Consider the following 14,393-nt stretch of genomic DNA (forward strand, 5'->3'; position numbering starts at 1 on the left):
CAAGTGTGCATGGTTTTCATGTGTGCATTAGTTCAATCTTACAATAGACTCTAAAAACTGTCGAGCTCGGGCTGTTAATACTTTCCGCAATGAAGCCTTAGGACAGTGGGCTCAGTGGCAACTGTGCGTAAGCATCCTTGGGCTGCAGTGTTTTTCGTGTATTCACTTCTTAGCTGTAGGACAAAAAATATTGATTCATAACTTAGCTACTCGAGCTCGAACGCTTAAGTAGCCAGACGAAAGGAACAATTAGCCTGTTACTGCTGGGTTAAAGGGGCATCTGGATCGGGAAAACTTCATTGGGGCCTGCGAATAAAGTCCAATTGCTAGGTCTTCATGACTTGGCCGGAGTCGTCACCGCAGATGCATCGAGCCCACATGCCATCCTCTCGGCGTGCAGCGTTGGCAGGGTATGTGGTGTTAATGTTGCCAGAACCGGCTCCAGTGAATGGCGAACGATGTCGCGTGAGAAGACCATGATGTGCGCGCAAGCACGCTACAACTTCTGGCTTTTGCTTGTTGGTCTCGTTTGTTGCGAATGCGTCACGCGACCGGACAGGGTGCCATGGAGTAATTCTCGCGGATTGAACGTGTCGTGGGTTTGTGCTTCTTTTATAGGATTGGCCTAAGTCCTCCAACAATGCTGCAGCGAAGGGACCGAAGGGCTGATTCTGGTTTGAAAATGCTTCCCGCAACTGAAGTCTTTACTTGGAGGGAACACGCGTTTATTAAATGTGGTGAAGGTTCATAAACACTCTGCTGTGCACTGGCGCAGTGCGGCGGTGTCTACGAGAACGGGGGTTGAGAACGCGTCCTCCCCCTAGTACAGTACATTACCGACCCGTGGGGCTATAAGGAGTTAGCAAAAGCCCCCGTACGCGAGAGAGGGTGTGTGCACGTGCATGTGTTTATGCGTGTGCATGTGCGTTCGTGTGTGTTTGAGTTCACGTAAAATAACCACACTTACCTCGTCATCAGCACGCACAAGGCAGCCCCCACCAGGAAGATCTGCATGTCCGCGCTAATGTACCAGAAATGGTCTAGGCACTGCAAGTTGAACAACGTGCGCGGTGGTCAGCTGGTGGAAAATGCGGCAGCAAAAATTGCATTTAACAACGTGTGTGTTCGAGCTAGTTGGTAATCCATGATAAGACTTTCAAGCGCCAAATATTTAGACAGGGGACGTAAAGCGCATGTCGCTGTCCTTTACGTCTCCTGTCTAAATATTTGGCGCTTGAAAGTCTTGCCAAACATTACATTTGCTGTTGAGAACGAAATAACACTCCGTCTTGGTGGCCTCCCGTGCCAGTCATCAAAAGGGAGCAATGAGGACTTTTAATATATTCAAATTACACTAGTCGATGTGGAAAGAGCAACGGTGTTTTGTGCTTTCCCTGTGAATGCCGTCGCTCTGCCGTCGCTACTGCGTTCGGTCACTCGGTTACGCGGACGACGCCCCCTCGATACCCAGATAACGGCTGCCAGAGTCTCTCGTTTCAGGGTTTGTAGTTGGGCAAATTGGTACATCATTTAACGAAACAGCGCGACAGACGGGACCAAGGGAAAAAAAGACGACACACTCTTTGTAGAGCCACGTGTGTGAATTCAAGTGACGTCACACGGGTAATCGTTGTGGTTGTCGTTTACAGCTTCGCAGCCCAACCACCTTCACTGCTTGGACTGGAGCCAAGTTTTTTAGACTTCTGCTTTGACGGTGCACTATGCCTAAGAATGACAGCGGTGGCGCGTAACGGAAGTTTTAGGTTCTAGTTCAAAGGTCGACTGTAACCGTTTCAATCCAACAGAGCGATCACTGAGAGTCACGCCGGGGACACCTGCAGTAAGCAAGACATGAAAATGGTGTTACGTTTACTTAAAATATGAGGAATGATCGTAACCTTCCCATTAATGTAGCAGTGTGAAAACTGCTCGTAAAACTTAAACATGCTGCCATGTTGTATCGATAACATGTGTTTGACTAAAAAGACATTAGTTTTTTTCACAATACAGTTTCTGCATGGCACTACTTGAAGAAAAAGTTCGTTCCACCGAAACATGCCGGCCTTCCCTCCAAAACATGCCAGCGTCTATGATCATTGCTATTATTGCGAACCCTCGATTTACCAGTCCTGAACGGTTCCCGGGCAGTGCGAGGACGGCATTCCGACCGGAACTCCCTTAAGAATATATGAAAACATCGAGCGCCGGATCGCGTCTCGGGCAGTCCGCGGACGATCCGGGACTGATAATCGAGGAGGCCCATTGCCTTCCCGCTCACTGTCCCTCCTTCACCACCTTCTCTTCTTGTTTTATTTTTTACATACTTTTCATGGTTCTTATTTCTTCTCTTCATTACTTTATCTTGGTTTCGATTTTATATTTGTTTTAACGCTTCCTGGTGCCATATCTCATATTCGGGCAGATTTTTTTTTCTGCCTATATTTTCCCCTAACCGCGTACTTTAAATGCATTCGTTAAATGTATTTCTTGAATTCCAGAGCATATAGTTTCTCTCGGTGAGCGCCCCTTTCCTGGCCAATCCCCCTGAGTGGGTATGAGCCTTACCTTCTGGCACCACCACCATCCCACAAAGCGATGTTTGTTGAAACGAGCTGTTCTAAGGCAGTATGGCAGTAAGAAAAATTGCAGAATATCCTTACCATATCCTCAAACTTGTTAAAGTTGTTGATGTGAACGAGTATGGTCCACCAGTTTTTAGAGCAGCCGTGGTATTGTCTCGACAGGTTTTGCTGAGCTAAAGGGCCGTGGAGAATTTTCGGCAGTAGAAACAGCGCCAAAACCACGACCATGGCAGGTATGGTAGTTCTGAAAATGAAAATGTCCGGGCAAATGCTGCGTTGAAATCGAGCAAGGACTGTCATGTCCAAGTCATACATAAGTCACGATTTAGGAAACGTATTGCGATCCGCGAATGAACTATGTTAGCTGCAGCTCCCCAGCCTGAGCCCCCCCCCCCCCCCCCCCCCCCCCCAAAAAAAAATGCTTATCAGTTGCGTGGCTTCGTCGTTGGAAACGGACAGCTTACCAACAACGCCGCCACACCCCACGCCCCTGCTTTCTATCGCCTATGCTCAAGACTTCACTGCTCATGTGCCTGCGAGGTCAAGTGGCTAAGTCCGTACACACTGGCATACTCGAATTCGCGTGTTGCGTGATTGATAGATGTCGCAGACAAATAATTGGGGGCTTTATTTATTACATATTTGTATACAAAAGTAATGTTAACGGAAATTACATTTTCTCACGCTGCTATATACGCCGGCGCTTGGAAGAGCGCGATAAATTGGAACAGCGCGAATTGTAGGCAATATCAAAGTCTCCTCTTAATCGCGTTAAGTTCGTTCAAGAGCTGTAATTTTCCTCACAAATTATTTGGCTGGCTGCGTCGTTCTTGCGTGATATGCATTTTTTTAGAACTTCTTCGAGGGATCTGGGAGATTTGAGAAGCCCACTTTTCGACATTAGGTAAGAAAATGCCCCCGAAAAGAGCCACCTGTTCTGACATGCAAATTTGTTATCTAATGCGCTGATGCCGCACATGGGTGATTAAATACATGAAAGAATTTGAACTAGTTTTTTACAGCGAAGGCTTTATGTCTACGCTTCCATGAATTTTTCTTGTCCATCAACAAATCTGGGTGTGCAAAAACTGAGCTCCCGAATTTGGGTCAAAAGCGCGAGGCATTCCATAGCGAAATGCGTGCGTGCGTGGGTATGCATGTACATGCATGTGTCTGTGTGTGTGCGTGCGTGCGTGCGTGCGCGTGTTTCTTTGTTTGCGTGATTGCCTGTTTTCTTTTTTCACGTTCCGCCCTTGCTTTCACGCGAAAAGTTGCCGTTCTCCATTTTGAATTTCACTTCCTTCGTCTCGTCTTCATGCAGCGGTGGCGTGCAGAACGGACTGCTGGACACTCCGAGTGTGCGTAGCGCGCAAAGACCCTCTGCCTAAAAGTGTCGTGCCCCGATTCTCTTATACGTCTGCCCCCCGATTCCAGGGCACCTACCGATGTTAAAATGATGTCGAGGAACAGCTATTCGCAGCACAACGTTCGAGATTCTGCAACCCGTCAGCCTCGCTGGTCATTCAGCTTCGCAGCGTGATGTGGATCATCATTTTTCTGTTAGCCTGCACACAAAGCCGTGTGTTCACTCGTGTTTTCGCCTCTATTATATAACATAGAGGATGGGGTCTGGTTTCTGGGCAAGCGGCTTCTTAGCATAGCAGAAACCCTTTCCACAATGCCGCGTTCTTGGTTTGAGTTCCCTGTCAGCGAAGCTAAATAGTCCAACGTAAGAGATTACAGAAATCACGATGAAACTTCTCGTTCACAACGTGCGCATCAACTATTGCTTGTACGAAGAAAATAAACCTGAGATGAGAGATTCGAATACAAAAAATGAGGCACAATCCCTGTAACGGTAATGCCCTCTTGGTGTTTCTGTGAAGATCAATGATATATTAAAGCGAAGCTTTCTATGCATCACTGATGGCGTAGTCTGTCGTGCGAAATTCACTGAACTTGCACAATGGGTTTCACAAACCCATGATGATCATAAGCGACGTACGGTACATCAAGCGCCTCAAGAAAAAAATTGGCCGCGCATCTACTCCTTTCGTTGCAAGTGTCGGCAAAAGACGATTGTCTTCATCGACTTTTGCCAAGTAAATGCCTCCCTTCGCTTTCCCGCTCACCTCTCATGCTGTTCCTCTTGCGTCGCGCTCCTCCCAAGGTAAAGACGCCAAAGGTTTGCATAAATCATTTTAAATGTCCCGCGTTCCACTGCTCCAGGCCGGGTGTCTCGATGCCAACGCTGCCGTACGGCGGAGACGCGCGTGAATCGAGGCGCCCTACTTCAACGTTGATAGAACCACGTTGCCCTACTCCACTTGCGTTCCAAGCAGAACGTGGAACCTATCTAGTGGAACCTTCTGTAACTGTTGTGGGTTGATTTCTTATAATGGCACCAGAAGCTATAGTGGCGCGGATGACAGCAGGCGACGGCGGGGTGAATTTTTTTACTGCAGTTGAGGAAGTATTTAATTTCGCAAAAATAAAGCATGTATGATTTTTTATAAAGGAACACTGCAAATATCACTTCTGTACTAATTTGTTGTCTTATATTCGCGTAATGTCTTGTTCTTCTTCAACAATGTTGACAAGTGTGAACATTACACCGGACTTAGACGGGTAGATTTACCTGTGTCTATATAAGACGATTGCGCAGGCCTTGTTTTACTTTGGCCGGGTGGCTGAATCGAGTCACAGACAGACAGACCGACCGACATACATACCAAAATTTCTGTGTTTAAGTAGCCCAAGAAAGACTATCGTCTTTTAAAAAACCCGGACCATCTCCACTGACGTGAAACCTGGGGAGGGGCGAAGCATGCAGTGTATAAGTGTATTCTTGGCACCTTGGCGTTTTTGCCAACGGACATGAAACCGATAGGGGGTAGAGCTATACATCTTTGCTGTAATAGCCTCGTGTCTTTGAAGCACGAAGCGTTCTAGTGCGAGGCGTAAACGACTGTCCCGGTGTTTTTTTGTTTTTTTTTAGTGCGCGTTACGATGCGCTCCAGCGCGAGGCGTAGACGAGGGTCCCGGTGTTTTTTTAGTACGCGTTGCGTTCTAGCGCGAGGCGTAACAGAGTGTCCCGGTGTTTTAGTACCGTGACTACATGAGACGACGGTTACGGCGACGACGGCATGAGACGCCGACAGCCCGAACCCCTAAGGGGTCTCGCCTCTAAAAACACCCAAGAACTATTTATAGAGGTCATCCCAGGAAACATTCACGCAAGAATCCTCGTCATGGCCCTACTGAGAAGCGACAGAACAAAACGCAGAAATGTTTGACTCATAAGACCACATTGTAAGAGGTCTAACCAGAGGAGCAGCACGAGTGAAAGAGGAAACGACAAGACTAATGCAGGCACGGATAATGAGCTGGGTATCGTACAGCCTGTCGTACCACAAACTTACCCTAAACGAAAAAAAAAAACATAAAATAAACTCCTTCTTTAACACAGAGTATAAGGCAGCCCTCAAACTCCTAATTTCCATGTTCACCGATGAGGTCCACAAATCAGATCTTCATAACACCTTGGAAGACATGAGGGAAGCCACTCGTCTAGGGCAAAGGACGCGGCTGTTAAAAAAATCGGGACGGGCTATCGTATGCCAGATAACCCCCACCCCACCCCCACCCCTGCGGAGGAGAAACTGGACACCATGATGGGCATGTCACCGGTCCACCGACCCTTCATAAATTCGAACTCACTGGATCCAGACCTACACAAGGACAGGTGAGAAGCCAGGATCAAAATCCTTTGATCACAGTACGAAAACCACCCAAACACAGTATACAGTGACGCCGGAATGTGCGAAAATACCGAGGCAACAATCGTCGCAGTGGACTACCTCGGCAATCTTCGTGACCGCATGCATGACCCTCCCTTCCCCCCCTCCCTCCAACACCCAGGAGCGGAAGAAGCGGAAATTGGAGCCATCCTCTCCCCAATGCAACTAGAGAAATTATCACATAGAAGCACAAACACCATTACAGACTGTCATCACAGCATTTCAAACATGATTACAGACGGAATACCTAAACGCTTCAGAAAGATTCTCCCACACACAATGAAGGAACTTCAAAGTACATGGACACCCGGACACGAGGGTCTGGAAGGAATCGAGGCTGCTGACCAAGAAGTACGCCAACTCACCTACTGTGCTCGTTGTGACCCCGACGCCACACTCTCCTCACCGAAAAATATGGAGAAGCTCTCTATTTCTATACCATGGAACACGATCCTTCTCTTGCCGCCAGGGGCTTTCAGGGCTGGAGAAGAGCAAACCCTGCGCAGGGAAAAAAAATCCCCGAGCCATCTCCACTAACGTGAAACCTGGGGAGGGGCGAAGCATGCAGTGCATAAGTGTATTCTTGGCGCCTTGGTGTTTGTACCAACAGAGAAGAAACCGTTTGGGGTACAGGTATACCACTTTGCTGTAAAAGTCTCTTGTCTTTGAAGCACGAAGCTCTCTACCGCGAGGCGTAAACGAGTGTCCCGGTGTTTTTTAAGAGCGAATGCTCTTTATAAGCGACCCCAAACCATCCACCGCCGGCGGCGGCTTCCGCAGTGCTCCTCTATATTTAAGAAAGAAACAGCATCCGGCGCCAGGTTTCGATCCGAGGACTTTGCGGGCCGCAGCCCGACGCTCTACCGAATAAGCCACGGACGCGACGCTGATATCGGTGTCAGAACGCGCCTTATATCTTTAACGCACTCAAACTACGTCGTCAGCGGCGTGCGTTGGCGACTCAGCGGCGTTATAGCGGCTTGATAACTGCGTGGTGTACACGTGATACTACAAACCCGATGGAAGAGATGGAAGAGAAGGCGGCGAGGCAGTGGGCTGCGGGGGCCGAGCGCAAGCGCCGCAAGCGGGCCGACAACCGTGCATTCGCACTTTCACATTCTCCCCCTCGGGGAAATGCGGGGGAATTTTTTAGTACGCGTTACGAAGCGCTCCAGCCCGAGGCGTAAACGAGTGTTCCGATATTTTTTGGTACGCGTTACATTCTAGCGTGAGGCATTAACGAGTTTCCCGGTGTTTTAGTACCGTGACTGCATTAGACGACGACGACGACGACAGGAGACGCCAATAGCCCCAGCCCCGAAGGGGCTTCGCCCCTAAAACCAAAACGGTTAGACCGGCCACGACATGAGGGAAAACCCACTACAAGCACTGACACCCACTTCAAAGCACTGACAGTGTCGCCTTATCGCTGAAACTGAGCAGCACCAAGCAGCCTCAACCTTTCACGCCCACATCTTAAGCCCCCGAAACGTAGACGGAGTCCGTCTTTCCTGTGCCACGGTAATTTAAAACCATTGAACATTTCACCGACGAGCCAGTGAGTAATATCGTTCTGATTTTAGTTTTATATGGAGTCCGCCGAGGCTGGCGTCGTGCGAGAAACCCTTTCTCGTAAGCCACGCGTTGGGCGTAGGCCTCAGATCTGCATGGCGGGACATCTTCCAAGGAGCAGGGCCCCTGGAGGTTTCTTCTCGACTGTATTCAGTTTCCAACTTCCCCTTGTAGGGTCTCTTGACCGACACATCTGCCGGTGTTTTTACTCACTTAGCTGCGCTCGTGCGGGGTCGGCGAACAGTACTCTCGTGCTCTCAGGAGCGCGCTGATTCTGTGCACGCGGCGGTCGTTCATGTGTGCGAAGGCCGAATGGGCTACTACAAAACGCACTGAAGGTCCCCGAGGATTTCTTTCCGAGACTCATGAGGCATATGCCATTGCCTACTCCTCAATAATTCTTGAATTTCCGGTGCCTCTTCATGACAGCCGCAGCAAAAGTGAGGCAATTCGGCTGCCTATTATAGAGCCTCCGCTCGACCTTTAGCAGAGCAAGACCGCACTTCTGGCTCTGTTAATTTTGTTTCGGCCATAACGTATACGAACGGTAGTTCCCGGCGAGGCCGGGGTGAGCCAGCATAGCAATGGGTATAACGTACTTTCAGTTATTCGTCACTTGTCATAACAAGTTCAGCGTGTAGTTCCACACAAATAGGAATTTTTGCCTGCTGTCCTACCGGAGGCGCGTGGTTTTAGAAAGCAGCCGGGACCGTTTTTTTTATTAGAACGACCCGGAAACAAATTGTACAGTGTCGGTGTGCTCAAAAAACAACATACCCATCGGACGTTTTATCTCAGTACTCGTTCGCGCGCCAACGCACCGGCCAGCCGCGCCAAGAGCGTATCGCCTCGCGTAGGCAGTACTCACGTCTCACGTGCTCGTGGAGTCGACCGAGAGCTTCCTGCCGCTGCCGCGACCACGAAATCCGCCGTTGTGCAACTGCCGTACTCGGTCGCCGAAGACGTATCGCCTCGCGTCGACCGGCCTCGGCACTCTTCGAATTTGCTCTTTTTGTCTCGTTCAGCAAGAACTTCTTCAGCTTCTCGCATTTCCGAAACGCGTGAAAGCAATTATTTATGCAAGAGGCACGAATTACGCTGCTCACTCGCGTGAGGCCGCACGTAAAGTGGCTACTGAGGAGAGACGACGGCAGCACGGGAGTCCTGGCTCTAACGTCACATCCGGAAATTTGCCACAATGGCGACCAGTTGTGGCGACACTCCGCTAGGTGCTGCGTCGGCTGTAGGGGCGTGTTTTCAAGCGGGCTTAATAAAAATACTGCGGCCGGGTGTACTTTCAAATTAGGGAACAAGAGACTATAGTGGTGTATACCGCACGTTGATACAGAATTTGGGGAAGATAAATGTTAGTTGCAGTTGGCCTTTAATAAGCTACCACAGATAATGCTTTCCACCTATCTTCAGTATGGCGGAAAACGTTAGGGTGATACTTTACCTGAAGTATCGACGAGCAGTAACTATTGTTGACTGAAGAAAAGCATTCTTCTTTCGCAGTGAGTCACGTTTTTGGAACAATGTATATCCTAAAAGAAATCCACTGCAATGAAAGGGGAGGGGGGGAATAACTAGCCGCAACAGGTGCCGGCCACAACTGAGCCAGTGTACAGCGAGAGAACAGGTTACCTTACGAAGAAAAACGTTGTCACGCAGAGGAAGCCGTTGGCAACTACTTGGAAGTGAAAGGTCTCCATCAGCCTTACCGCTCTAAAAGTCGAGTCTAGTAGAAGAAAGAGATGCAACAAGAACGATGCAGCATGATTGTTTCGAAAAACTTCCACTATCCCTGTAACCTTGCGGTAATGAACAAGATTTATTTTTAACCTGTTTGCTTCAATGCATTTTATACTGTGGCGAAAAAAAAACGGTAGCCATCGAAGTTGGTCAAGGAAATCAAGTGGAAAAAAGCAACGAGGGTGTTAGCTGCCTTTTTTAAACAGTTATTTTTTTTCCTCATTGGACGCAATGGGCCTTCGATCTACCTATAGGCGATTCGTAAGTTGATACACCATGTGTTGTCAGACAACTTCCATGATAAACTGTTACGAACTGACTGCGGTGTTTTGCGTTCCTACGTTGCTTCAGCAGTGCACAAAGCGACGCGGCGGCAAACTTTGCCACGGAGGCTTGGTGCACTGTGGCAGAGCCAGCAGTGCGATATGACAAGCACGTAGTACAAGCCTCTCCTACACACCAGGCTTGCGCAACGGCCCGCTGCCGATGAGTCGCCCCTGCTTCATATGTTTTCGTTAGTATCGCAATTATTTGTTTTAAGTTTATTCGATTTTTTTTCACTGGGGAGCGACGAAAGAAGCGACGGGCAGCCAATGTCGCTGCTGAAAGCGAGCAAACGTGACCACTGAGGTGGTAGGAACGCAAAGCACGGTTGGCACGGTGTGCTAAGGGCGTGCGAGAAACGCCGTGTTGCGGGCTTCTAACACTGGAGAAGGAGTGCGCATCACGTTGAGCCTCAAACTTGTGAAGGAGAAGGGTAACATGCTGACTCACTCCCAAAGATCCACCCGTGGATCTTCAATTATTGACAGCGAAGCTGTTTAGCAAATCATAATTTTTCCTGTCCGCAGTTAAAAATACCAAGAAACTGCCTAGCGCGCGCACGTGAGCGCGGTCCTCGCGGCCACCGCTCGACAGTTAACAAAACCGAGAAAATGCCGAGCGCTCGTGCATTCGTGCCTCGCGACGACCGCCCAGCATTGCCGGCGCATGTTTGTTAAGCCAAGCATACCCACTTAGGGAGATGGGCCAAGATTGCGGTTACCACTCGGCAGTTCAAAAAACAAGGAAGTGCATAGCGCTCACGCTCGTGTGTGCGTGCCTCGCGGCGACCGCCTAGCTTTCCCGGCGCCCGTTTGTCAAGTCAAGCATACTCCCTTAGGGAGATTGGCCAAGATTGGCCGAAAAAAAAAAACTCCAGCGTTCGCCGTAATCGTGGCAACACTTGCTCGGAACGAGACAGACGCATGATAGCGCACGAACCTCCAATGTGCTGTGCAATGATTATCACGTTCAAAAAAATGAAGGAAGCTCACACTTATAGCAAAATTATGGAGTAAAGGTCGTTGCGGCAGGGAAGAAGAAGCAAATCGGCTGCAGTCGGGGACTTAAACTGTCGTGATGGTCGTGAAGGTTGCATGCAGCTTATACACCCAGCAGCTTATATGCACTACGCAAACCTCTGAACAGTGACAGAAAGTAGAAAAGCTGGCTCACCGATAGCGTCCGCTTGGGTGGTGAAATAGGTGTGGCCGAGGACAACCCAGAGAGCGCTCAGAAACTTCATGCCGTGCAGGAACCTCAGTCTCTGGCTGTCTGCACTCACGACTCTCAGGTCGAGAAGCTTCTTGGTATTATAAACTGCGGAATAGGTAACGGCGAGCTTGCGCCAGAGGGCCGGCGGCCGTTTCTTTGCCTCCTTCCTATCGGATTTCGACAGCACAATGTCGGCGCATGTGCTGAGAATAATCATGACGAGCACAGCGCCAAAAAACGATCTGAAAGATGCAGAATGGATCACAGTTGGCAAAGCATGCAAGCATGGAAGCACGAATCGAAAGCTTTTAAACTGCAGTCGCTAATAGAATTTTATTACGACTACATCCCCATAACAATCGTGCGCACGGTACCTTCCTCACTTATTGCTTCTTCTGAACACAAAAGAGTGAAGACATTTCTATTTCCATGGCACTCACATGGTCGTAATTAAAATGCGCCTCTGGCTAATATAACGGATCTCTGCGCTCCTCCCCTGCCCTCTACCTCAATCTCTTCACCGCCCGTCGGGTGGCATGGATGATTTCCTGCAACAACCTATTTTTGTTTGTACCTGTCTGTTTAATGCGTGTGCTACAAGGCAAATTTCAACTTACAGTTGAACGACTACTTACAAGTGCAAATAATAGATCATCAATGTGCCACTCAATAGACAATTAGTTCGAAGGTCTTCAAAAAGGCCTTTGAAACAGCCGCGTAGCACGGGTGTACAACGTTTACCTCACGATGCGTATCCTTCAAACACACGCACTGGCACATACTGTTTGTTATTGGACGCCCCGAAATTTGTTTCAATAATAGGTACTTGATTTCCTGTCGCCAGAACACTCACTTGGGTGGAATTACAGAAATGACTGAGTCGCAGTAGTTTTACAACACGCAGGAACTGCTTCCCTCAACACGTCAAATACCTTTCCCGCTATTGGTTCGCAGTGTGTATAATGCTTCAGAATATTTTATACTGTCAGTTGTCATGTTGCACATGTGGCATCAGAGGTAAACGATGCACGGATGGGGTGATTTTACCGATTCAGTGATTGGCTGGTACCTCCTTTGTTCCGAAGTGATGACCTGGAGATTAACGCCAATGGTGAAATAGCAAATCTCAGCACGAACGTACCATAATACAACGCTCCTAACTTTAGCGCTGCTATTAGCGGCAGATTCAAATTAAATTGTGTTTGTGCCTTAAACTATATTTTCTGCTTTTCCCTCACCAGCATTCCAATCCTCTTTGAGCCACCCATGGCTTTGTAAGATGATGTATGTGTGTTACCTCTAAATCCTAAGGCTAAGAGAAGGCGGACATTATCATCCCACGGGCTTATATAATCCTACCGGATTTCACCAGATGTTTTGAATCGTTTGTGCTTCCTTTTTACGAATCACGCAATTACATTCATTTTGGAGATACTTCCAGCCAAGGTCTTCATTTTCAAGCGTCCTGCTCAGGCTTCAGAAAGCGGAGCACTATTCTTGGAGCTGCATCGTAGAGATTTCCCTTTCTGAGTACACGCTTCTTGGCCCTGTATACATCTAACGAAGTTTCTGAGTTCATATTTTAACGTGTAGGTTCCTTAGGCGACTCCACCAAGAAATCGATGTGCCCGTCCGTTCATACGTAATGAGTCACATGATGCGTTCTATATGTATACGTGGGCATTTTATAAAAGGCCCTGGGCCTTCTATGAAATACCCAAAGTCTAGGGCCTCCAAGGCAAACAGGCGAAGAGGTGAATGTGCGGAGGTGAGCTGGCCTATCCGCACGGTCCCACTATAAGTTTTTGCGACCTTTTTTTCTCTCCGTCGATTCGTTTCTGGCAGCTCTGCTTCTTTGCGATTTCACTATTCTTCCGATATACAAGAGCTAGCCGTTAGTCTTTTCTCACCCCTGCGTGTCCACGCATTTGGCATATAAAGTGCCTTATAACCAAATTTATGAGGTATTTTACGTTTTGTAAATATATGGTACCTTATAACATCACAGCACCCTCCTCCATTCCATCTACCCGACTCAGTATCCATCCCTTTGCAATTTCTGTCTAACGCCGGGCACCCTGTACCACCAGGTATGGGAGTGCCAACGAACTCCAAACCTATCCCCGATCCCCTTCCCAACTTTTGAGCAGTGGATGGCTCGTCTGGTCGATCCGGACCTTGGACACCAGCAAGAACTGGTCAAGAGGGCCTGGACGGCAAGTCGCAGCCTGGGTATCCCGGAATAAGGATACCCTCCACCGGGCGAGTGCCCTGCCATCAGCACTTACGCTCAATAAAGGTTTATTGTCCTCCTCCTCCTGTTATGGTTGCCTAGCCTACTATCCCTGATAAAAATCCACAGCACTTTTGTCAATGCTTACATTATGCCGACCTCCAGCTTTCCGAGGCGGACGGGTTCTTTTACTTGGCAGTACTCGACCGATGCCACAGCGCCATAGGCTGAGGCCACTGTAACGCAAAGACAGTGTAAGCATTTGATATTCACCGCACGGAACGTGGCACCAAGCACAGCGCATAGCTTCTGCATGTTTAGGATCAAATGGCATTGCAAATCTAGCATATTAATATCCCTTCCTCTCCCGCAGGAGCACGATCGCGAGAAGCATCACTGTATAACCGCAGGAAGTCTTTAAACCACAATAGGCCTTATGCAAAATCTGCTGCCCTCTCGCGGCCACCGCGAGCGCGACCGCCATGTTCAAGGGCTCAACTGGAAAGCGGAGCATCGAACTGCAGCGAGTTCCCGGCGATCTATCGTTTCCTGTCTTCCAGGATGCCTACATACTGTTTTGTGCCATGTTGCACCCAAAGTGGGAACAAGGATGCTCAAGGGGCAAAGGTAAGAATGCTAGAAGTCAAAGTATTATTGTTTATTGCGTGTCGCGCGCGCGTGCGTGTCGCGCGCGCAGCGAATCGTATCCGTGTAAAATTCGTTCATGTAACAATGACAACAACCAATTATGTCCGTGTGATATGAAAGGGGTTACCAAAGAACTGCCTGCTTGTCTCAATATGCCAGAATTACCTCGCGCTAACGCAGCGGCGATTGCGGACTATACACTCTAAACTTTTTTTCCTCCCATATACTCCATGGAGGTTCTTTTTCGCCTGTCCTCTAGTGGTCCTCCTT

General features: G+C 48.7%; 1 protein-coding gene across 1 annotated transcript in view; it reads right to left on the minus strand.

Moving 5' to 3' along the window:
* Positions 1–14,393, minus strand: part of LOC144168930 (nose resistant to fluoxetine protein 6-like) — an 84,600-nt gene that overhangs the window by 48,766 nt on the left and 21,441 nt on the right. The window contains exons 4-9 of the mRNA XM_077697926.1: positions 13,624–13,711; positions 11,204–11,484; positions 9,599–9,692; positions 9,411–9,512; positions 2,661–2,826; positions 968–1,047 (exon numbers count right to left, since the gene is read on the minus strand). Of these exons, the coding sequence (XP_077554052.1) occupies positions 968–1,047; positions 2,661–2,826; positions 9,411–9,512; positions 9,599–9,692; positions 11,204–11,484; positions 13,624–13,711 (811 nt within the window). The remainder of the gene's footprint in view (positions 1–967; positions 1,048–2,660; positions 2,827–9,410; positions 9,513–9,598; positions 9,693–11,203; positions 11,485–13,623; positions 13,712–14,393) is intronic.

The sequence above is a fragment of the Haemaphysalis longicornis genome, unplaced genomic scaffold (assembly GCF_048455015.1).
Source record: "Haemaphysalis longicornis isolate Haplotype H1 unplaced genomic scaffold, Haemaphysalis longicornis Haplotype H1 scaffold_1, whole genome shotgun sequence".
Classification (NCBI taxonomy): domain Eukaryota; kingdom Metazoa; phylum Arthropoda; class Arachnida; order Ixodida; family Ixodidae; genus Haemaphysalis; species Haemaphysalis longicornis.